The 23,467-nt window shown below is 39.8% G+C and overlaps 2 protein-coding genes across 3 annotated transcripts; both read right to left on the bottom strand.

Annotated features, from left to right (window-relative positions):
* Positions 1-205: 205 nt before the first annotated feature.
* LOC116842821 (sodium/potassium-transporting ATPase subunit beta-2-like) lies at positions 206-12,064 on the bottom strand. Its single transcript, XM_032812548.1, has 7 exons — positions 11,914-12,064; positions 4,571-4,711; positions 3,933-4,049; positions 3,236-3,417; positions 3,042-3,143; positions 2,645-2,816; positions 206-1,533 (listed from the first exon to the last, which is right to left on the bottom strand). The coding sequence occupies exons 1-7, from the start codon at positions 12,062-12,064 to the stop codon at positions 1,421-1,423; spliced, it is 978 nt and encodes a 325-aa protein (XP_032668439.1). The 3' UTR covers positions 206-1,420.
* A 529-nt stretch (positions 12,065-12,593) lies between these two features.
* LOC116842820 (mediator of RNA polymerase II transcription subunit 12) lies at positions 12,594-22,403 on the bottom strand. 2 transcript variants are annotated; one of them, XM_032812546.1, is made up of 12 exons: positions 21,860-22,403; positions 20,924-21,651; positions 20,004-20,784; positions 19,484-19,809; positions 18,764-19,295; positions 18,015-18,608; positions 16,213-17,927; positions 15,671-16,096; positions 14,927-15,398; positions 14,544-14,821; positions 14,185-14,349; positions 12,594-14,102 (listed from the first exon to the last, which is right to left on the bottom strand). In XM_032812546.1, exons 1-12 carry the CDS (start codon positions 22,401-22,403, stop codon positions 13,869-13,871), a joined length of 6,795 nt encoding a protein of 2,264 aa, XP_032668437.1. In that variant the 3' UTR covers positions 12,594-13,868. The 2 variants fall into 2 exon arrangements, with proteins under 2 accessions (XP_032668437.1, XP_032668438.1); XM_032812547.1 differs by having other exon boundaries at positions 12,594-14,096.
* Between the last annotated feature and the right edge of the window lie 1,064 nt (positions 22,404-23,467).

Below are 23,467 nucleotides of genomic sequence, written 5' to 3'. Positions count from 1 at the left end.
GAATGTTCCTTATAGCAAAAGTATGATTTTATATATTTCATTGGTGTACCACCCGTAATTAATTTTCTATGTAACATACTTTATGTGTTAAATGGACAGCTTCTTCTTAAAATATGTATCCCGTAAAATTAGGAGGCGGAGGAAGGATTAGAAATCTAGTACAAGATAAGAGATTAATTCAAGGGTTAAGGAACGAGAGAATAAATTAACATCACGTAACTATAATAAATAAATTAAAAGGCACACACAAAGTTTACCGTTGCCTAAGAAAAAAGAATTTATACTTATCTGTCAGATTAATTCTCCATCATCGTCATTTATTTAAAAAGTAATAATTACTATACGGGTCGCGACACATATTCTTCATTTCATACAATTATTTCACCTACACGTTATAATAAGTACCAAAACGCTTTAGTAAGCGGGTGGTTTACATTGACATTCGAGCGTACGCATACTTTGTTCAATCAGACTGGATATGTGTGAATGATACGTATGTGTGAAGTTAGTCCTACATTTTTAAAACGTGATAAAAATGATTTGAGTTCGAATTGCACGTCGAAGGCTTTTAGAGTTCTCAATCAATTCTACATCCATCTTTGACGCTTAAAAGATAACTTAAAACTTAAAAAAGAACTTTTTATAAAAATAAACTATAATCATTATTATTAAATTTTGAAAATGTTGGGTTAACTTTATACATGTACAAATGATTCAAGATAGTAATATATAGATGTAACAAAAACATTAGAAATATTACAAATTTAATACAAATTTAAGATTTTACCAATATTTAAAATACAAATATTATAAATACAATTTTGAATTATTTGACGTAATTGATTTAGTTCGATTATTTAAATGAAATCTTAACATGAAAATCGCTCATTTTAACTTTTGAAAAGGACTTATCTATAGTTTTTTTTAAGAATTTGATAACAAAGTATAGTAAAATACTATTATTTAATATAGTAACTAAAGTATAGTTGCGGAAATTATCGAATTGATAACATGTTGAATTCTTAAATTTTATCTTGATCTTAATTTTGATTTTTATATCTTCGATTCGATAAGAGATCACAATCCCTTCATCAAAATAATCTACTATCCTGATAGTATCATCTCTCCAGGATGAAAGATTTGACCTAACGATTCATGAAGCTCGAACTTCGATGCATTAATTAACCGATTAATTATGCGTACTGTATTTCTAAAAATTAACGAATTTATCAACCTACTAATTTATTCTAGGCGCCAGCAATTCTCCATTATCACGATCGAAGATCCGGTCGCGTAGTGCTTTGGATACTTCGTTTATATGTCTCAAAGCTTCCTAATTAGTACACATCGGTGGAACTGCAGAGTCGAAGATGACGGCGCGCCAAAGGTGGTGACGATCTCGATGATCGTCACTGTGTGATCACTCGTCGACCATCAGCTCGAAGTGTACTGCACCTTTCTTTTCGGATCTATATGAACTATACTGGATGTTCTTCGCCCATGCCCGGCATTCCACGTTGATGATCAGGTTTCCTACAGAAACAGTTCTATTAGAATGATTCACTTCGCGTAGTTTAGATGGGCTCGTACTAGATGAAAGATTACGACAAATTTGTCCAAAGATTTTGGACAAATTCTCCTTTTTTATTAATTTAAATTTTTCTGAAAGTGAAGAACGTTCCAATAATTTTTGTTTAAAACCTGGAATAATTAATAAAGAGAGAAAAAGGAAAATAACGTACGAGTTACTGCGAAAGTCGTAACACGAACTAATAAAATTCAAAGTTCAAAAGTTTTGCATAGAGAACTTCTTCTAGAAAGTGATATATAAACGCATTATGGGTAAATCACAATGTAGAAACACAAGAAGTATGAATACAAGGTTTAACGGGTCTTTCAATTGACGAGCACGTTACCGTGACGTTCACACGTTTAACGGTAAAATCGCAGATGCAATTGATTATAGATCAGAATAAAATCTATTGTCCGAATATGATATAACATTTTTGGAGTAACATTAATCCGCATATGTAGCTTTAAGAGAGCGCGCTGGCCGATGACACCTTTCGACGACCGATACCGTGCTGCAACACACTGGCTTTTACCGGTTTCATCTGGAGTGCGTCATTTGCTTGCGAGTCACATGAACCGGTCAATGTTGGTGGATTCAATAAAAAATTACGTATCGACACTTGACGCATTTTAAGCGCTTGGCATGAGCAGCATGCCGACTGGACACCAACGGAAAATCGTTTTCAGTGAGTTTTTATTTAAAGAATGTATGTTAAATCGTTCGCCAAGCTTTGAACAGAAACCTTCACTCTTCTGTACTTTCCAACGTTCAGCATTAAACATTTCGAAACTTGGGCATTAAATAAAATTGCGATCGATGCAAAGCTTGTCTTAATCGAAGAGCAAAATTTCGGCAGAAATTTTTGTAATTTTTAGAGAAAGAAAGAAACATGATTTGTGAAATTATATATTATTTCAAGTGTGTTAAATGACTCAACGCAATAATAAGATTCAAACATTCAAATTTCCACAAGAAAAAGTCGATCTTATTATTTATCAGTGTCGGTGCATTTATTTTTCTGTTGCTGCTGATCAAAGCGCGATATGTAAAACGATATTAACACCGACTTACTTGTCGGCCGAAGAAAATGAACGGCCACGACCGGACTCAGGTACCCAGGAAGGTTCTCATACGGATAATAGAATCCTGGAAATCCATGTCCTCTCGGATAATAATTCAGTTTACCAATGTTCTCATTGTCGTGTGGATTTTCCCCCTTGCAGGATACCCATACGGTGTTTAACTGTAACGAAAGAGTAGCATGAGTTGAATATTGCACGATCTTGTGAAATCGCAATCGAGCGCGTATTTCCAGAGCAAGGCGGCCGCGTCACGAACCGATAGATCCGAATCGCGGAGGAAATGTCACGCGTCTCGTATCTAAACGCGGAATTTCTTTTTTCTCGAGCTTCGGCTCGACCCCGATTTAATTTACTGACTGATACAATTGACTGACCGACTAACTAACCCATGAAGTGTTGACTGTCTTTATATAGTCGACGAGACTATCCGGCATTTCAGACGGCAAGTTCTCGGTGTCGTTGTAATACTCGGGAATCCATCCGTATATCTGGAAGGTAATGCAAATAAATTAGCAGGTTCAGTCAGCAATAGTGTAGCTTTAGCTTCGAAAGAGCCCACGCGTGCACCCTGTCGACTCACCTTGTTGAGCTTGATGAAAATGCAGGGCGCCGAATTGTTGAAGCCGTATTGTTGACTCGGCGAGCACGGACCCCAGTTGTTCACGTCGACTGCGCACACATTACCATTCTTGGCTGGCATGGTGTAGTTGCAGATCTGCTGGGTTCTGCCGCCATCCGGCAAAAGTGACGGATCGATGTATTCTGTTGGGTTTGTTTTTTTAGCAGGAACACGATTATAGATCGCGCATATTTCACGATACGAGTAGGTCGAGGAGATTAAAGGAGACTTTGGACATTAATCGAATAATTCATCTATAAATTCGCGACTTCGAACGCTGTCACGGTGAAAATATACGAATGCCTGATAATGTGTCATCAGTTGTATATCATCACGATTGTCTCCTTGTTTTTACGAGGATGTATGTGAAGGAGTTGACACTCTCTTCGTGCTAATGACATATCGATGGCTTATTAGATTTAGTTTCCAGTTGAGCCGTGGATTCTTCTTTGTTTGATTCCTACGTTTCGCGAACATTTCAGTCCGCTTCATCAGGGAGGAAGAACCCGATGTTTCTCCCTGATGAAACGGAATGAAATGTTCGCGAAACGTCGGAATCAAACAAAGAAGAATCTACGCCGCTCAAATCCGGAAACTAAATCTAATATGCATGACACCGCGAAAACCTAAAATATCATATCGATGGCTTATTACTTACGTTCCAAAAACGTGTCCAAGAGCTGCGTCCATTTCTGCACCTCGGTCGCATTCGATGCTTTGTACCAAATGAGTGATCTTTCGTCGGCGTTCTCTGCGATTGGTCGAAATCCTAAACCTGATAGTGGTGCAAACGAAAAGTTCAGATCAGACCAAGAAGCGGAAATATTCATTTTGTATATCGCATGTAGATATCTCGATCTATCCTTTAGATCTACACTGTTTGGTTGCACCAAACGAGTGCTAACAATTAAAATACTTGTCTGTCTTGATTTATTTTGAAGAAAAAGGAAAGAAAAATGATTTAACTGTTAATTAACTTAGCACTCGATTGATGCAATTGGGTTTTAACATCTGTATGTATTATATATATTTATATACCTTGCGTTAATCTGGAAATTTCCGAGAAAAATTTCATGTCCAGCAGCAGGGAAGAAGTGATTTTTTAATGAAGATAAAATACTTAGAAAATTTCAGTTTATCAAAAAGTTCTAAAGATTTTTAAACCGTTTATAGATGCTTTGTTCTTAACACAATCTGAAACGTTTTGCTGTTGCGAAAATGCATGATGCGATTTCGCAGAGGCACCGTGTAACAACGAATGTCTGTGAGCGAAGAAGTGCGGTAATGTATGCTTACCTGGATTGGTACCGATGAGACTATCCTTCAGGGTCCACTTTGGCTTCTGAGTGCTCAACGTGGCAAGCATACCTTTCATGCAAATACTGAAGAGCACTGCCAGTCCGGCGAAAAAGCAAGTGTAGAAAATTAGAGTATAGCCTGAAGGGAGAGAACACAGAAGGGTATCATTAGTAGAAATCCTCTATTATATTGCAGCAACAAGACTGGCTTGTGCAAAAAAAAATATTTTCGCGAATTTGAGGAAAAGAGAGATATATTTTTCCTTCGATAAAATCGAAAGCCTCAATGATATTTCTTCGCGATTTTGCAGAGTACCGTGAGAGACAGAGGGCGGGGGGGAGGAGGAGGGCGACAAGAGAGGGTTCTCTGGGCTATTTATACTTCCGCCATTGACGCATCTCAGCGCCGTTGCGTGATCCAAATATTCATCGTACGAATACACACGTGTCGAAAAGTCACGCACGACGAGGTTGGCGTGATCGTGAGCCTCGTCATCCTCATCTCTCCCTGCTCTGTTTTTTTTCCCTCAACGGCCCCATATACTCCGCCATCACGACGTCACAGCCGGCAACCTACTTCGGCCGCTTATGCAACCACGTGGACGCGACAATTTTCATCGTTTCGTCGATCGAACGGAAAATATTTAAAGCATAGGGCGCCGTGCCAACGCGTGCTCTAAATATAGATCCTTTTTCAGAAGCAACGCGAGTCGCGATGGGCCGCCGTCTGCCACGCCGCGGGCCACGCTGTTATTAACTTTGGAAAAATCCAAGAGTCTCGCAAGGAATTCGACCAGAGATACGAGAATGCTCCGATACTCGAATATCCGACGTATCAATATATATTGGAACGTTTAATGATTATCTGTCAAGTGCAATGTGCACTCGCGAATTTTGATTACTTCATCGTTCAGCGATTACTCAAGGAAAGAGACTTAATTTGAATTTGGCAAGAAACATTTGGAATCAGGAGATAATTATTATCTATTACCAGATGATATTTCATTTAATTGTTCATATTTAGACTCATATTAATTTAGACTCGTATTAATAATTATTACTTACTACTCATCTTAAACGAGATATTCAGATTTGAGTTAGAGAGTTTTTCAGTTGATTATACAGATACGAAAGTATCACATATAACATAATTCGACTGTAAAGCTTGGATCTGACTCTGAAAAATATCTCATATAAAAATCTGAGTGTTTTATATGAGATAAGTTTCAGATGACGACTATTGATATAGGTCTTAATTTGTCATTTATTCGCATTGTGAAAGCGTGATTTATCATATTTTCTTAATGATATTGATTCCGCAGTTACGCGAAGAAAAACATCGATATGCGGATAAGTGCAAGAGTACATGGCGTATCTGTTGTTACATCTACGAAATCAGGACAAGTCTCTTGAGCAAGGACTTATCATATAAAATATTCTCTTATCATATCTATATCAAAGTGCCGGCGTTAAGCATCTCAGCTTACATATTTCTCTGATAACTTTTACAATCACGAATAATCATTTTCGACATATCGTGAGATGATGTCGATTCAATATTTACAACGATAACGACCTGTTATCAAAATTGGTCAGCAAACTATTTGAATAAAATCTTTATTATCCTGACACACATAACCTGCTTTCATTCAAGCAATCACTTTTCCCAAGACGTCACACATGATACTTAACATGTTTGCGAAGATGACTCGCATTTGCGAATTTTTACATCCTTAGATTTAATTCTTCCCGACGTGCATTCGACTAATTGCTAATGTGCGTTAATGGTTACAAATGCCTAAATATTTACAAGTATTGCGTAATGCATCACAGAGACCTCTCTTTCAAGGAATGTCTTACTGAGGATACTCCGAATGCCGAGCGAGGCCCTCTTGGGATGCGAGCAACTTAGTGCGGCAAAAGGCTCAAGTCCGTGGCCTTGATCTTTTTCCGAACGGGCTTTCTAACGAATAGATCTCGAACGTGCGAGAAGTGAACGTGAATCCTCCGTTTCATCACGACGGTGTATATTGCCACGTCCTACAATCGCGATCACGGGCACCGTCGGACACGTACCCGCACCGGCTGTCTACGGGGAGTCCCCATCGGACAGGTTGAAAGTGAAAATCGCTGCGGGAACGCGACGAAATACGCGCGCATTTCGGAACGATACTCTCGAGGCAATGGTTGCGTTCAGCAGAAAAAGCTGCTTTGCAACTGTTGTAAAATTCGTGAATCTGATTGGTACATGCTTTTGGATTCAACCCAAATTAAGAGCATACTCCAATCAGATTGACGAATTTTACAACAGTTGCAAAGCAACTTTCTCTGCTGCACGCAGCCAATGCACGCGAGATAATGGCCCGGGAAGCTTCAAATAAATTTGCGCGATGCGCATTACTACGGCGGAGTTATCATCTACCCGGTTGTTGATCCATCGGCCACGCGCGAGAGCCAGGAAATCGCGCGGCAGACATCGGTGCGCCTTGAAGAGTTTTCCTGATATCGGGATCCGCAAGCGAGCTGAGTAAATAATGTTCCACGTCATTCGTTGTCTGGTATCTTAAACGTACGGTCCGACGAATGAGGCTTTGCCGTGCCTGAGCGATCGATCGGGGTAAACTAATTTTCGGATCTTATTAGATTTTCATGATAATTGGGCCAATTTGTCTCAGATATTCGAATAGCTCTGTTTGCCTCGATTATCTTTTCCGCTATCAGCGAACTATCATGGAAATGTACAATTATCTCGGAGATTTTTTGATAAGACGTATAGTTTAGATTATGGAAAGAACTAACTAAAGAAATACCGATCGAAAGATATGGAAGTAAGTGGAAGAATTTCCTCCTAAACTGCACTTCTCATTGCGAGGATTTAAATGCTGTGCGCAATGTGCGCAACCTGCGGTCGTCAGCGCAACGAAAATTGAAGAAGCTAAGCTGTTCTAACAAACAACGTCATTCGCTTTATTTTCTCAAACAAGTGGCACTGTATTTCCATTGGTCGCACAGCAATTTTGCGAAACCGAAGCTGCGTGAGAATTGGCTTGATTAGCGCAAAAAATTTACACGCGGAACAGCACATATTAACATAATAATACAGTTCGGTTACTAGGAGACACTGCGATACACTTGCAAATTTATCTCTACGTACACGCGGCGCTCGATAAACTGTATTTCAATTCGATAGAGTCGATAGGTTCGAATATTACAGCCGCAGTCAAAGCCGCAAAATGAAGAATCAAAAGAGAAGAAAATCTTTCTCTTTCTTTATTCTATATTCAGTAATTATTCACAAATACATCTATGAACACGACTTCGCGATCGCTACAATATCGTGCAGTTTGAATAAACGTTTCTTCGAAAGGCGATTTATTTATCACGAGACACCTGTTAGATATATTGTTGTCGACCTCGTGCTGATCCACATTTTTCATACATAAGGCAAAGAGATCGGATAATCAGAAACACGGAAAGCAATTCCACGTGCTTGCAAATAGTTGAGTAGAAAATCACAGTACATTTGACGAAACCCTTCAGTGACAAAATATTCCTGTACATAAAATATTCCAATCGCAGTTTGGACACGTGTGGACTATAATTCTCTAGTCGGCATAATCACGCTTCGCTCTATACACCTGTCTCTCGATATTTGCGTGTTGAAAAAAAAAGTCGTACGATAAAGCGAATGTCGATAGTACAGTTACTGATAATGCGGTCGTGGTTATTACGTATTCAGTCGAATGTAAGAAAGCACGTGTATTCCTCGTGAACACCGCCACTCACGACTGGTTCCTGTAGTACAGGAGGCAAAGAATGTCGTGCGCGTGACGACACGATGACGTCAGTGAACAGGAGATAAAAAGGATTGTTCGATAATATGTTCGAATTGCTCATCGGGTAAATCTTATTGGTCCTTGGAAAGCAAGTTTTTTCAGACAGTTGATAACGATGATCGTTCCACGTCACACAGTCCGTAAAACTTGCTCGTGAATAGAATGCTTGTAGGGTTCTCGTGTTATTTTTAGATTCTTAAGGATAATCAAAATGTAACAGGAACTCATGGGAAATGACTTCTGATTAAAAGAATCAATTCGTTGATTCTTTATACGAATATAAAAATACAACAAGTCGTATTTGAAGGACAGGTTCTTTGGTTAGACTAATATGTGTATCGTAACTTCTCAATATTCATGACAAGACGAAAGTTTTGTTGAAGCCGAACAGCAAATAAAATTTCACAACGGTATTAAAAAGATTAGTATTATCAGTAGACTATGGAATCATAAGACGTGTAAGTAATTCCTAAGTATATCTCGTAATTTGCATCTCATATTCTGCGAAATCCGTCGACGCGTGAATAATGTCATTATAAAGAATGATGCAAGGAAAATCGGTAACATTAACATTGAAGATCGAAAAAAACAACGTTTACTGGCTGTGAAGGTGTAAAGAAGCTCGCGTATCATCAGATCAAGTGCTTCAAACAGACGGACAGACAGAGTGTGCATAGAAAATTACGTTCTTGTTTAAAGTGACTTTCAAAAGTGATTCGAGTGTCTTCTCCTTTCAGTCCAGAGCGCGATTGACATTCATGTCTTACAACCTGGAAGAATAGTAGCACGTCGAAGTACGTCAAAGTGCTCGCCATCGTTGCCCGCTATGTATTACCATTGCCGATACTTATTTCCGGTGCTCTCTCACACCAGCCGCTGCCAAAACATGAGGCTCAGGGTCGGCCGCTTCTAAGCGACCGCCAAGAAGTCTACATAAGACTTATCTACGTACTCTTGACACGTACACATGGACGCACAGACGCTCGCTTCGTTGTTGTAGCGCGGAGTTAATAATTCTGAGATTCGTTGAAACAAGACTTAGAAACTCGGGAAAAGAAGGAAAAAAGATCGATTATATAGGATGGTCCGCATGAGAATATACAACTATTCCGTTTAATCTTGAAATCAAATTTAAATAAAAAATAAATGTCAACAGAAATTCGTAGTTGTTGTCAGAATTCGAGCGTCTCATTATGAGCTCCGTGACAAGATTAAGGTTTAATCTCAGTCGCAACTACGAAGGTCGTGTTAACATTTGGTCGGCTCTTCTTATCCTCTCTGTCCTGTGAATAATTTCTCAATTATTAATTTCATTATTTCTCAAAATTCAACGCTGGACTTAGGAAACATCAACGGCACTTCTAACATTTTATCCCGAAAGAACAAACACAAACGTGATACTCGTTGATATTTGCAACAGCAACACTTCTGCAAACTGTCTGGCAGTGTCAGCGCTTGCATTTTGCACCTTTTCGAATGATTAATCAATAGTTACGTGAAATCTGTCGTTCATTACACGCTAACTCGAGCGTTAAGATGCTCATACATCGATTACCATCGAAAAACCAGATGTATGTTTGTGTAACAATTTTTTACTTGAAATTAACTCTAGAATTTACTGAGGAAATATTTGTTTCTCAATCCTTTATTCTCAATCTGTCTACACAATCAAGATTATTTCAGTTAATTGATTAAATTAACCATCGATCGCCCATAGAATAATTCATCAAAGAGATCGTCGATTGAATTTTTAATAGAAACGCAAGAGATATTGGAACCGGTTGTTGTGTTGTAAAGGTCTAAACGCCCGTGCACAAACGCGATTTATGTTTGCTGTATACGTGCATGCGCGCGGCAAGTTTAACCAATCATAATAAACCCATGTTTACTATAGAGAGATCGGTACGTTCAGAAACAACAATGATCATCCTCGCTACACGAGGAGAAACTAAAAGACCAGTATGAATATTTCACGATTGTTTACTCGGAATTAATTCCAAGGGTACCATTCAAAGATACGGAGATCGCTTATCACGGTTATACGAGAGATTATTTTCATTAATGATTATCTCTGTGTTTGCGCTCTAAGCATATTTCTGAATCCTTTGTGTCAGTCACGATTCGAGCGTTCTACACTGGTGACTTGATTTCGACACTGCAGGACTTACGAAGGCAATTCGGTCGTCTTGCGCGATTAGCTTCGTGATCATTAGAAATTTGCATTGCTCGTATTTGCTAACAAATGGAAATTTGTTGTTGTGCTTATTGATAGTTCCATTGAGGCTCGACCGGTCAACGTCACATCAACGAATAAAATACTATTGCGATCGAAGTCTCACGATCATTGGTCTAATGTCTAGCCTTTTTTCACGATAACGATAACGTCGCGATACGATAATATGTTTACTACTTGCAATGTTTGTGCTTTATTTTTCTCTGCTTAACGGGAGTGCTCGCGAGTATCAAGAAGAAATCTGCTTAGCCTTATCGGATGAAATTATGGAAAACAATAATATATACCCGTGGTATTATAAATTCGAATATTTAACACAGAATTTTTATGTCATAATCTGAATTTTAAAGATTGATTTCAAAAAGCGACGAGAAAAAATTACCATCAAGAGAACTAGCAAAAAATGGATGAAATATTCTTCTCCTTTTTCACGTTTCTCTTCTTTTTTAGCTATTCGTTTTTTTTAATTAAGAAATTTCTTATTCTTAAGTATAGAGCTTGCATACTTCTCAATTTTAATATTGAATAATACATTAGCATCCTATCTTATAAATTCAAATCGGGAAGTCTTAAGCAACATACCAATATTAATTTCATCGATATTGGAGTACGTCTAATTTGGTCAAAAGAAAAATCTTAACTATTAACGCATCTGACGCACGTAAATCTTAGGTTTTATCACAACGAGATAAACTTCCGTCAGCTCGATCTTATTTACTTCTTCGTTAATTATATTTAATAATGCAAGAAGGTATCAAACATTAGTAGTGAATCATTAGTAGTGAATCATTAGAATCAAATACAATCATAATTCTATACCATCATAATTCTACCATGAGTATATGAGATCCATTGTTATAAAGATATAATCTTTTTGCATCTGCGCAATATGAAATCTAAGTAGTATTATTTTGTAATTTAGAGGAACGTAATACACGAACGAAATCGTTTTCCCGTGCCTCTAATGATGCTCTGTTTTCTTGTACCTATTTTAACGTATCTTCCTTAATAAAATCGTCGGAATTTAGCTTATGCCAATTTCTCAAAGTAGACGACTCTCCTAACACACAATGTTAATATTAATACTAATCTAAATAACATCAAATTTGTTCCTTTTTTCGATAACCATATCTAAGAATAAAAAACAAAATTTCGAAACAGAAACCTTCTTTTGCTCTCAGTTACGATCAATTTCATGCGTTCGAAGTTGTTCTAATATCGAAGTTGTTATAACATCGTAAAAGATTACGATGTTTAAATGCGACGACTTACCCCATTTCTTCGGCGGATGACCGCAGTACGTTCCCTCCTGAGGATTGTAAATACCATCGCGGAGTATCTCCCAACGCGTCCTAGTATCGGGTACTCGCATATAATCGAACTCATAGGTACCGTTTTGCACTTGCTTGCCGCGTACACTCATCACGGCGACTGATATCGCGGCTCTTTGGTCGTTCGACGTAGGTAAGTAGATAGGTAGCTAGGTAGGTAGATAGGCAGACAAGCAGGCAGAGACAGGTAGACAGGTGGACAGGTCGGTCTTGTCAACCTTCACGCGTCGAGCAACTCGCGCGGACTGATACGCGAGGTAACGGGGAACGCGACGCGATCGCTCGCACCGAGCTCGCGCTCCGCTTGAACTGGGAGAGCTGGCTGTATGGCAACGCGATATATACGTGGGCAACGAGCATGTGAACGAGCGGATGAACAAAAAAACAAGAACGGATGCTTTGTGGAAGAAGCAAATTCGATATGACAACATTTCATTCAGACACAATTCGCAAGACAAGACGGTCGTGTAAGTTTCGTTACGCCGTATGATGTGCGAAATGAGAAGTATTTTTTTTTACCATATCCCGATACTATGAAATGTATGCAGAGACGTGATTTAATGGCAAGTCATTAATATGTAGTAGAGGATCTAACGTATAACTCACGCACACGTACACACATTCGGTTGTATTGAACTGTTTATTGAGAGTGCATTTATTAAATACATTTGCTTGTATTTCTACTATACACTATTACGATATATCAATGTACAATTCTATGTAAAAAATATTATATACAGGAAGCATTTAAATAGTCGGATAACAGTAACAATAAATTTATTTTGTGATACAAATTGCAGTACACATGATCTTGTACTATATGCTGTTCATTACGCTATATTCGCCAATACTTTGGACTAATGTATACGATAAAAATATAATATTAATAATATTAATATAATAATAATAATACTTTATGAGAATCTATGTAAAAAGAAAAAGGAAAATATGTTACAGTCTACAATTCTTTTATAACGCTTCACTACGAGAAAGCATATCGCGCGCGGGCGCGCGCGCGAGTCAATAAGATATTAAAACGTGACTTTTGGCATCTAAAAGATCTCGATCGTATAAATCATTATATATAATTAACCGAATCCTTGAGCAAAAGTGGTGTAAATCAATAATTTGTAAGGTTTATTCTCCATAATATTATCTTCATACTAGCGTATCAATTTATTTCTTCCGATTATTTTTAATCATTCATTTATGACTTTTTGATCATTAATCGATCAATTACTTCATTTTAAAAATCTTGTATAAAATTGTATTTTATGAATTGTATGTATGACGATCTGTTTTCGTTCTAAAATCTAGAAAATCATCAAAAGCAATTTTATGGTATGCGAGTATGTTTTGCTCAGCGCTATTAATAACAGACATAAAATAATGTTACTTATCTAGGGTTAAATATGACGTCACCTCTAAAGTGGACCTTATCAATTAGAGGTTTACTCCACTCTCGCTTCAGACCAAAGGCCGTTCGTGTGGTCGAAATGCCACGATAATCGCAATTATCAAAACATTCGCTTACTAAAAAGAGTCTCGAAGTACGAAGTTCGGTTTAAGTCTCTTCGTGAGTGTCGAAGAATACCGTGATTTCTTTATGTCCGCTATATTAAGAGACGCGTGCGCGCGATAGCGTCTCGACAGGCGCCAAATACGTAAAATATTGACTGGTAAAAAATTGCAGCAACTTTGAAGGGTCTTAAAAACTGTAAAACCTGAGACGTGTCTCTCGCTTCGTGGCACAGGCACTGTCTCACTCACTCTCACGCTGATCACAATCCATAAATAAAGTTGAAATTCACCGAATCTCTTCTCATCATCATTTCTGTATGTTGCTTTACGCTTATGTCGAACAAGTACAGTTTTTCTTCCGTATTGTTGCTTTTTTTAATATGGTGGTGGCTGATGCTGATAGGAATGTTGCGGTGGTTGACTCAGGTGCCTCTGCAAATGTGTCACAAGTTGAGGAGTCGGTTGTTGCCCGCCAGCACCGCCCTGCTGTTGCTGCTGCTGCTGTTGAGCCGCTTGTTGCTGTTGTTGTTGTTGCGCTTGCTGCTGCTGCTGTTGTTGCATAGCCAGCATCTGTTGCCTGATGCGCTGTTGATTTATCGCTTGCTGTTGCTTAAAAGAATATGAAGATAATTAATTAATAATACTTTATAGATATGATTTAGAAATAATATTTGACTTTCAAGACACGTACCTGCTGGAATTGCTGATTTTGCTGCTGCAAGCTAACATTGGTCGTTCCTACTCCGGCTACACCTACTGCACCTGGTTTCCCAGCGGATTGCCGGTAAGGAGGAGCCGGTTGAGTCTGAACACCTCCACCCATTGGTCCCATTGCGTTCATCGTTACGTTCGGCGCCTGAAATAATCGCAAGACATTTCCGTATACACAAGCATACTAGTATACACTTACAAATTTACAAAATCTAAATATGACATAATTTAAATGTTTCCAGTCATTTCCTTTTTATAAAAAAATATATAAGAGATTATGTGAAAATATTAATTCCTAATTTAGTCAATCGGGAGCTACATTTGAAGTAATTATCATACCTGTAAATACGTCGGCCTCGTAGCACCTGGTTGCATTCTCTGTTGTGGCATGTATTCTTGGGCCCTTTGTGGGCCCATCATTTGCTGTGGATTAGGGAACATCATATTTTGTTGTTGATTCAACATGCCCTGCTGCTGTTGCTGTTGTTGTTGCAACAACTGCTGCTGTTGCTGCTGCTGCTGCTGTTGCGTCTGCTGCGGCGTCTGCTGTTGTTGCGGCTGCTGTTGCTGCTGTATCATTTGCTGTCCACCGTATCCTGCGTAGTTCTGATTCATGCCTGCACACAGAAAGTGAATATCTTGAATCCACCAAACGTATACAATCATGTGTTTAACAGAAAAAACATTAAATTTATATTAAATCATTTTTTATAATTTCGTACCTTGTTGGATTCCAGGGTATATTCCTTGTTGCTGTTGTTGCTGTTGCTGTTGTTGCGCTGCAAACATTCCCTGCTGCGGATTCATTCCGGGCGCCCCGTGCTGTGCTCTCAGTTGTTGCCTGATGAATTGTTGCCTCTGCATACCTTGGAATGCAGCCGGCCCAGTCACCGGCGTGGCACTTGGCTGTTGTTGCGATCCTATGAACTGCGTGGCCGGTATCCGCATCCGCAGCATATTAGATAGAGCCTGCTTGGACTGATTCATTCCCTGTCTCTCGTAACGCGGTCCACTGACTTGCGTAGGTTGCAATTGTTGTCCATATCCGTACTGTTGCGCTGGTGTGTGTGTCTGTTGATTAGCATACCATTGCTGTTGAGGCTGCGGTGGTTGTCCGGTGAACATACTGGGTTGTTGTGCGACGGGAGCTTGTTGATTGCCGAATGCCATTTGTTGCATCTGAGACGGTGGTTGCTATAGATTACAAAAAGACAATTATTCGAGAGATAATAACTATCAAAAAATATATAAAATAACGAACAATATAAGCTAAAAACTGCAAAATCTAATTAGTATACACACACACAAAATGTAGTGTAAATATATGCTAATTATACTTGCAATTTGGCCGCTATTTTAAATATCTTTTTATTTTAATCACAGAGCCTTATAATTATTCAATTGAGCTAATAATTGTATTTTTTTCTTCTTGTAAAAAATTTCAATTAACTTCGAATTAAACTCACCTGTATTTGCTGCGATATAGGGGTTGTAGGAGTAGCAGCTTTAGTGCGTCTATTGTGCCGTTTGTTTTTCATAGCTTTTCCCTTGCCGTTGGTGCCGGTATTACCAACACCGGCGTTATTGACGTTACTGCCAACTCTTCCTGGAGAGTCGATACTCATCGGCGTGTCCGCTTTGCCGGGTTCCGACTCCTTCTTGTCCGGTTCCAGATCCTCCGGCGGTAACGGCGGTGGATCCAGATAATGATTAGCTGGACGTATCTGACTGTGAGTGTGGTAACGCAATAATTTATGCGCGTTTTGATATGTGAGCGGTTTGCGTTCTAATTTGATCGCCCTGAACCAGGCCCAGGAAAGCGGTGCGGGATTCTTATGACCTTCCAGGAGTTCCCACGCTGATACTCTTTGTGAATCACATACTTGCAGACCCTAACGTCAAATGTAACACACGTTATAATCATCACTAAAATTACTAGTTTTAGGCATATTCTTGTCGCAAATGTTTCAAATCACGAGTACACACAATATTTTTCGCATTGACGTACCTGCTTCTTATCGATACTGTCGAAACCGGCAATCTTGTTGCCCTTAGTATCGGTCAAACATCCAACTGGTTCACATGCGATAACTTCCATAGTCAATTTCGGTAATGGTAAGAGTTGTCTAACGAAACGAATGCTTGGGGAATTTCTGTCACCTAACTCCTTCTTCAATTTCTTCATCAGATTTTGATAATGCTTCTTATTTTCGTCCTTCTCGGATTGCGAATCTGACACTAATGTTGAATGGATTAATGTCGCTAGCATGTCTATAACGGTTGTGAACAGTTCCGCGTTATTGTTTAAGTCTATAACACCGTAACTGACTAACTGAACCAACAGAATCGCCCAATCTGTCGTGGCGGTCGTATTTCTTTGTATGGTATCGAACACGCCACCGACCAGACTGAATCGTAATTGTAACGCGTCTTGTAGTACTTCTCGCGTTTTGGGATCCTCGGAGCCGATATGTTTCTCCTCCTTACTCGTATTCAGAAACTGCGAGAGTTGCGAGTGCAACGACGTCAGTAAGCCCTCTCGTTGATCGTCCTGACCCTTCAAGCACGTCAGTACCAACGACAGAAACGGTTGATGATTGAACAGTGATGGTGATTTTGATCTACCTCTCTCGCGTCCCGCTGTCTTGGACCAATTACCGGACTCTAACACCTGTCCTGCTACTTTAAGAACTCTACCTTGCACCGCACTCGGCAATTTGGAGACCAGCGGAGCCACCAACCATATGGAACCTGATTTTTTGTCGGGTTTGCTGCTCAACGTGTTATTCAACTGAAAGACGTCGATCGCGGCTTTCGCGACTGTATCCAACCATTGAGAGAGCTCGCTGGAGCCCGGTGTGAATTGCTTATACATGAGCTGCAGATCCAGCCAAGACATTCTCAAGCTCCACTGCTCCAAATTTTCCAAGATGTTGGTAATATGAGTCTTTTGATCGATGAAAGCCTCAGTCGCGGTCTCAGGATAACAAATCATATGTAATAATCTCTGGGCTTGCCGTGGTGTTAACATTGTATCCAGCAACATGTCCTGATGGCAGAGCTCTTCTGGATTCTGCAAGCATCGTTCCAACACCCACTCTTGACTGCAAATCTGTCGGAGGACGTGATGAGCAAAATCGGAAAATCCTTTCACATTCTCCGTTGTCATTCCGGCGCTGCTGCTGGATGAAGACATAGCCAAGTCGAGACCGAGATCGTCGTTGCCACCTAAGATATCGCTGGTCCCCAAGATATGGCTGATTGATAGTTCACCGGGTCCGCTGCTGCTCACACCGACCCCAACTCCAACACTGGCGGGGCCGCCTCCTTTACTAGAATGACTTAGAGGTACATCGGCTTTCTTCGGAGGCTGTTTACCAGCCGTAGCATCCCCGACAACCAATATAGCCTTCAGTACAGCTAGAACTGGACCTACTCTTATGTTATTGTGCGCTGCCGCCAATAAATGCCTGTCGCAGCTCAGTTTGATACTGTAACCCCGTGAATTTCCGCTTGGCAGTGGATGAGGGCTTGTGCTAACGGAATACAAGGCTGGTTGCGGGCATTCGACGGTCTTGAAGAGTCTTAACAATAAATGACAGGTTAAACGTGCACCCGCTTCCGCTTCCATATCGACGTCCCCACGACCGTCATTACAAGTTTTCACCAAAGACGGTAGCGCTATATGCACGACAAAGTCTTCTAGCGAAAAGCAATGCCTTGCTAGAAACGTAACGAGTTACTGAATTACTATTCATCACAACATATGCTATATTTGATAATTGCAAGATGTATTTCGTCGGGACTTACCGATTAGAATTGATGTGAATACAGCCAGAGAATTGTGTATACTCAAATCTTGCACATCAACTTGATTCAACACGTCGATGTAGAAAGCAGGACTGTTAGAGGAGCAACAGAGCGCCATGAGTACTCCCAGCCACTCGGCATTCAGTGCATTGCAACAAGCAGTGAGTTCCGCGCAAGTTATAGCAATATCGTTCAACTTATCGTTGTCCGTTTCGCTGCAGACCGCGACGATCGCGTTGCAAACAAAACTATAGCGATTAGCCGGAGTCTCGTTCAGCTGTCTCGCCCATTGCGGCTCAATTTTGCCGCCTCTTCGCGGACTGGTGAAGACGTCCACCATAAACTGCGAATTATAAACGTGACTCGAAGGCGTTGGCTGCAATGCGCTATATAAAGCAGTTCGGATTTTCGGGTAAGCATTGCTGAACGCCTCAACTCCGTGGGGTTTCGTCTTCAGAAGAGAACACGACGAATATAAATCGTATAAGTGCGCCAACACGCATCGTTCGGCGGAACTGCAATCGCTCGGATTTGACACATGCTTTACCACTTTGCACAACAAATCGAACACAGCTGTCGTCTGCTCTGGTGATACTGTAATAGTTTTACGTGCATTTGTTACTCTCGATTTAAGATAAATAAGATATAAATATAATTATACATTTTTTACTTATAAAATATAGCACATATATTTAACGCGTCACACACACACTTGAATTAGATATTAAGCTTGCAATTAATTTACTTACACAACAAACAGCAATGGTATCTTCTTAATACTCCGACGACGTATAAACTCAAACTTGTGGTATAACTTCGTACTAATTGACTATTTCTAGCTGTTAACTGTGCTTCTACTTCTGGTAGTTCTTTCAGTATTTGTATACAAACGTCGATTAGGCCGTATATATTCAACGCCAGCTCCATGAGATCGAATAGGAAGGCCACGTGTTCTTGTACTGGTAAATAAGATGAACCGGCTAATGCGAATGTATTCAACATCTCGATCACTTGTGTCGCGCACTGCCACGTCACGACATGTTGGTCGAAATAACTTAGATTTTGAAATTTCATAGTGATAGCTTCGAAATTGAATTCACTTCGAGAATGTTTCTTCACTTTGCCTCCCTCCGCGACGTCGATACTAAATTTCTTGCCAAACAGTTTACACACCTCCTTCGTCATCTTCTTGACGACGTGTCTGGCTTCATCTCTGACGCGTCCGACGCCGTACAGTAATACATGCCGTTGATTGCACTCATGCTGACTATACGTTTCGTCCTGTAAATATACAAATATCATCGGATTAAATAAAGCTTATAAATTATATACGACGAAATCCGATATTTAAAAGCACATTTTACATATATATAATTTTTTTAACCAAACTATTTCAACACACAAATTTATTCTATAACAGTTTTTTAAGACTGTTTGGACAAATTAAAAAACAAAAAGAGAAAAATTACTTGTGGTAATGGGAAGTGAGTGGTATACAGTAAATGTCTGCTATGACTTGATGGCATTTTCGAATCGAGGCTCTCGTGACCACCATGACCAGTTAACGCATCCTCCTTGGGGCTATCTGGTGCATCCATACTGTTTTGTTGGTCTTCTTTAATGTGTTGCAATAACTTGTCTAAATCATCATCGATTTTACTATCATCGTAATCCATGGTACGTCCGTGATCTGGCACTTCCAATTTAGTAGGTTTTAAGTCTATACCAGGAAACAAACTATCTTCATCGATCGGCTCCCTATTACTGGGAGTTCCAGGTTTGCTGGCTACTGAGCCTAATGGAGATACAATAATTACACAATTAGACAAGCGATCTGTCAATTTATAGAATATTTTAAATGATATGAAATGCGAAATAACGTTTAAAATGCAAATTCGTACAATTTACATGATTTTTGTTTTTAAGCTTAAAACTTTACAAGCTTGAAATCATCAAAATAAATGGTTCTTTTCAAATAATTGCTTCTACCTTGTATAAGATCACCTCTTGAGATGAGAGTACACATGTACGCGTCATGCGAAAATACATCGTGCCTTATTAACTCAGAGAACAGATGAACTAAATTCGTAAACTGAGCCTTGGGTTGAGCCGAGGTATTGTCCAGTACCGGTGCGTCTACGTCCAAGAATTTCATGAGCAACGGTTGGAAAATTGGTAATACAGGCGGACTCCCGTTACTGCACACGCTATCTTTGTCATCATTATCGTTAGTTTCACCGGTGGCCTCGCTTTGCCTCTTTTCGAGAAGCTTAGCGACTGCCATCGCTCTGTGCTCGCCCCAACGTTCGGCACTCACGGCCCATTCGCACAAAATCTCAACTACTGCCGAATCCTGTTGTGGATTATATTCTGTCTTTGCGTCACGTTCATTAGAGCTATCTTTCGGGGGTGGTGTAAAGATTTTTGCATACAACGTGTCCAGCGAATTGGCAGCGTCCATTTTGTCGAAACTGTGTCGATCGAGGGCGTCTAGTGCGGCTAGCACTTTGGTGGTCGTCATTCCCGCACTGCTCTGTTGCCATTTATCGCACGACCACCTACCTTCCGCCGCTTGTGATCGGGCTCTTATATTTTCCTGCGCGATCTTGAGCTGTTTCATTGTGGGATTACCAGAGCTCGCGGGAGGACACGGTAAAGCTGCGGGTGGACATGGCAAATAATCTAAGGGCGATCCATTCAAAACCGACGGCGCCTTCCCCTCGCCGACGCTGTTCCAGACCAATGCTGTGGGACATTCTAGTGTGATGACCTGAAAGTGCATAAATTAATTCCATGAGTTTGTGATCTATTTGTAAATATGAAATAAACAAATTAGTTAAAAATTAGTTAAAAATTAAATAAACAAAATCATTGTATCTATATATTTCTTTTTATGGCAATTCATTCACCTGTATTATGGTTGACAAACTATAAATTACATCTCTGTGATGTGCGCAAGTTAAATAATCATTGAAAGCAACAGTTAAGGGATTTGGCGGTCCTTGGACAGTAACAGCTGTCTCCTTACTGCCATTAACTTCGTTCTTCGTAATGGACGGACTCTGTGGGTTGCTATTGGTCTCAACATTGCTACACATATGTGCCAACTTACGACAGCACAGATACGCCAGTCGTCTAGCTAACAGTTCAGATTGTATAAATTCTTCGAGATATTGCAGAGCCAATGGTAACAGGAGTTTCAGTATGCCGTCTTCAGAAGGAGAGGATCTAATCTTATCCAGCAATTCTAAGATCCACTGTAGCAACTCTTGTCTGTCAAGTAAGCCTTCCTCAAACATGTATTTGGCCAATTGCACACAGTAATGCCACTGCTTCAGAGCCAATTTGTGTTCCTCGTTCATTGTGCTGCCACTTATAGGCTGGCTGCTTGAAGTAGGTGTTGGTGGTTGATTATTGGTGGAACCGTTACTATTGCTTGCATTACTATTATTGACATTATTATTGTTGCTGGAGCTGTTGTTGCTATTGTTCGTCCCAGTAGTTCCATTATTACTGCAGGAATTGTTTGGTGTACTATTATTGTTGTTAGTACTAGCCACATGATTGCCCATATGATAGTACTCCTGTACTTTTGACAATTGATCCTTTAGAAATTTTATGAGTGTACCTGTCCATTCTAAATACAAAATACAAATAATTATGTTTAATATTCTTTAAAATCAAAATACAATCTGCATAGAGTACAACGTAGTTTCACAAACAATAAAAATGCAACAAAAATCACATATTTATATATGTGATATTTTCCAAACTAAATCAGAAGGATAAGTATCTAATTTTTTATATTCTTATAATTTTACCATCGCAACAGAATTTCAACTCACCTGTAGTTGGATCAGGTAGTTGCCGCTTCTTGATTTTAGCTTCTGACACTGCAACAGTATACGCAGAACTGAGCTTGATGAACCAAGCTGCTCTAAGCATCGGCACTTGATATTCGCAGAGCATCATAAATATTTCTTCCTTTTTATTAAAATTTGGTGCTTTCTTCGCAAGAGTAACCAACGGTTTGCAGCCAGACAGATCCTTGAACCAAGCCTCGATTCCATTCTTCGTCCTGGCTGTTACTGGCCAGAAGTTGTCCTTAGGATTGATTTGCTGCCTTTTTCTACCAGTATCAGGCATTGTCGCCAATTCCTCCTTCTTGGCGAGAATAGCGTTGAAGTATGCGCCAACCTTGGCAGCGGTGACAATGGAATCTCTAGCAGTGCCGAACTCGTGCGAGAGCTGGGGCATAGTCGGAAAACCATGCTTTACGTTAGTGGAGGTGAGCTCGTCTTCCTTCTGCTTCGGCTCCTGGGGATAAACGTCCGGAGGACCCAGCCGCGGCCTCTTTAGCGGCCTCTTCTCGTACAATATTCCCATCATGGTACAATCCGAATATGAAGAGAATAGATCGTTAGACAACGCGCGACTCGTTCGCTAGCATCGTCGCTGCGCTGGTTGACCAGCGCGATGCAATACGAGAGCGAGATTTCGCTGTAAAATTAACCGCGCACACGTGCAACATCTATCAGCATCGCCGATGTCCACGTGAAATAACACCTGTCTCTGCGATCACAACACACTTCATTTGCTTCCTACGTACTGACGCCGTTAAGGTCACCGTGTCAGAATGCATCGTCGAAACGTACTCATGATCGAAGGATCGGGAAGTCCGTCACGAATGAGTTTACAATTTCTCTCTCTTGACGAGGAGGGATCCGATATTTACATAATTGAATTTACCATTCTCCTCTATGCTCCCATTCCGCTGGAAAACACGCTTGCTCAATGCGCAGCTACAGCTCATTTCAATCTATTCAGCTGTCCTCAGCTGTGTCAACGGCTAATGCACTTTATATACTATCGAGAAACGGCATTGCGATTTAAGATGCTCTCGATAAGCTCCAAGAAAACTAATAACCGATACCAATCGTTCGTTTGGCTACTTAGATATGTAGTCAATAACAGGTAATTAATTTATAACCAGTCCGCGATATTCTCATAAATATACAAGTTTACGCCGCAAAAAACATTGATGTGTCCCCTTTGATATTTCTATTTGAATAGAGATTCGGTTGACCTGTCGTTGAGTCGAATTACTTGAATATATAAAAGTCTCTGAGACCTATTGTGAAATAGTATCAATTAAAATAAAAAGCTTTTTAATTTATCAAGGAAATATATTATTTTATGATAAAAAGATTTGATCTGTTATTGAAGCGTACTACTTAAAAACAAAATGTTTGTCTGACTTATCGTTGAGTTACATTATAATCTCAATTCCTCGTCGAGGACGGTGATGTCTCGTAGCGGAGACTTTGGAACTAATAGCGACCCAAGTAGAACAACGTTATCTTAAAGTATTCCATTTTACTATATAAAATTAGGTCAGGATAACTTTATTTTCAGTAAAAAAGTTAAGTTTCTGTTTACTGAAAAGATTATCT

This window comes from Odontomachus brunneus, unplaced genomic scaffold (assembly GCF_010583005.1).
Source record: "Odontomachus brunneus isolate Ranch 3 - 2012 unplaced genomic scaffold, Obru_v1 Obru_scaffold_027, whole genome shotgun sequence".
NCBI lineage: Eukaryota > Metazoa > Arthropoda > Insecta > Hymenoptera > Formicidae > Odontomachus > Odontomachus brunneus.
Note: the sequence above shows the minus strand (reverse complement) of the source record. Positions and strands in the feature narration are given on the sequence as shown.

Coding starts and splice junctions, on each gene's coding strand:
- LOC116842821 (XM_032812548.1), bottom strand. CDS start 12,064: ATGAGTGTACGCGGCAAGCAAGTGCAAAACGGTACCTATGAGTTCGAT. Junction 3,418..3,932: donor CTTGGACACGTTTTTGGAAC/GTAAGTAATAAG, acceptor CAAACCCAACAG/AATACATCGATCCGTCACTT. Junction 2,817..3,041: donor AGACAGTCAACACTTCATGG/GTTAGTTAGTCG, acceptor CTTTCGTTACAG/TTAAACACCGTATGGGTATC.
- LOC116842820 (XM_032812546.1), bottom strand. CDS start 22,403: ATGATGGGAATATTGTACGAGAAGAGGCCGCTAAAGAGGCCGCGGCTG. Junction 19,810..20,003: donor AAGAGGTGATCTTATACAAG/GTAGAAGCAATT, acceptor TATCTCCATTAG/GCTCAGTAGCCAGCAAACCT. Junction 19,296..19,483: donor CTCACTTCCCATTACCACAA/GTAATTTTTCTC, acceptor GTATATTTACAG/GACGAAACGTATAGTCAGCA.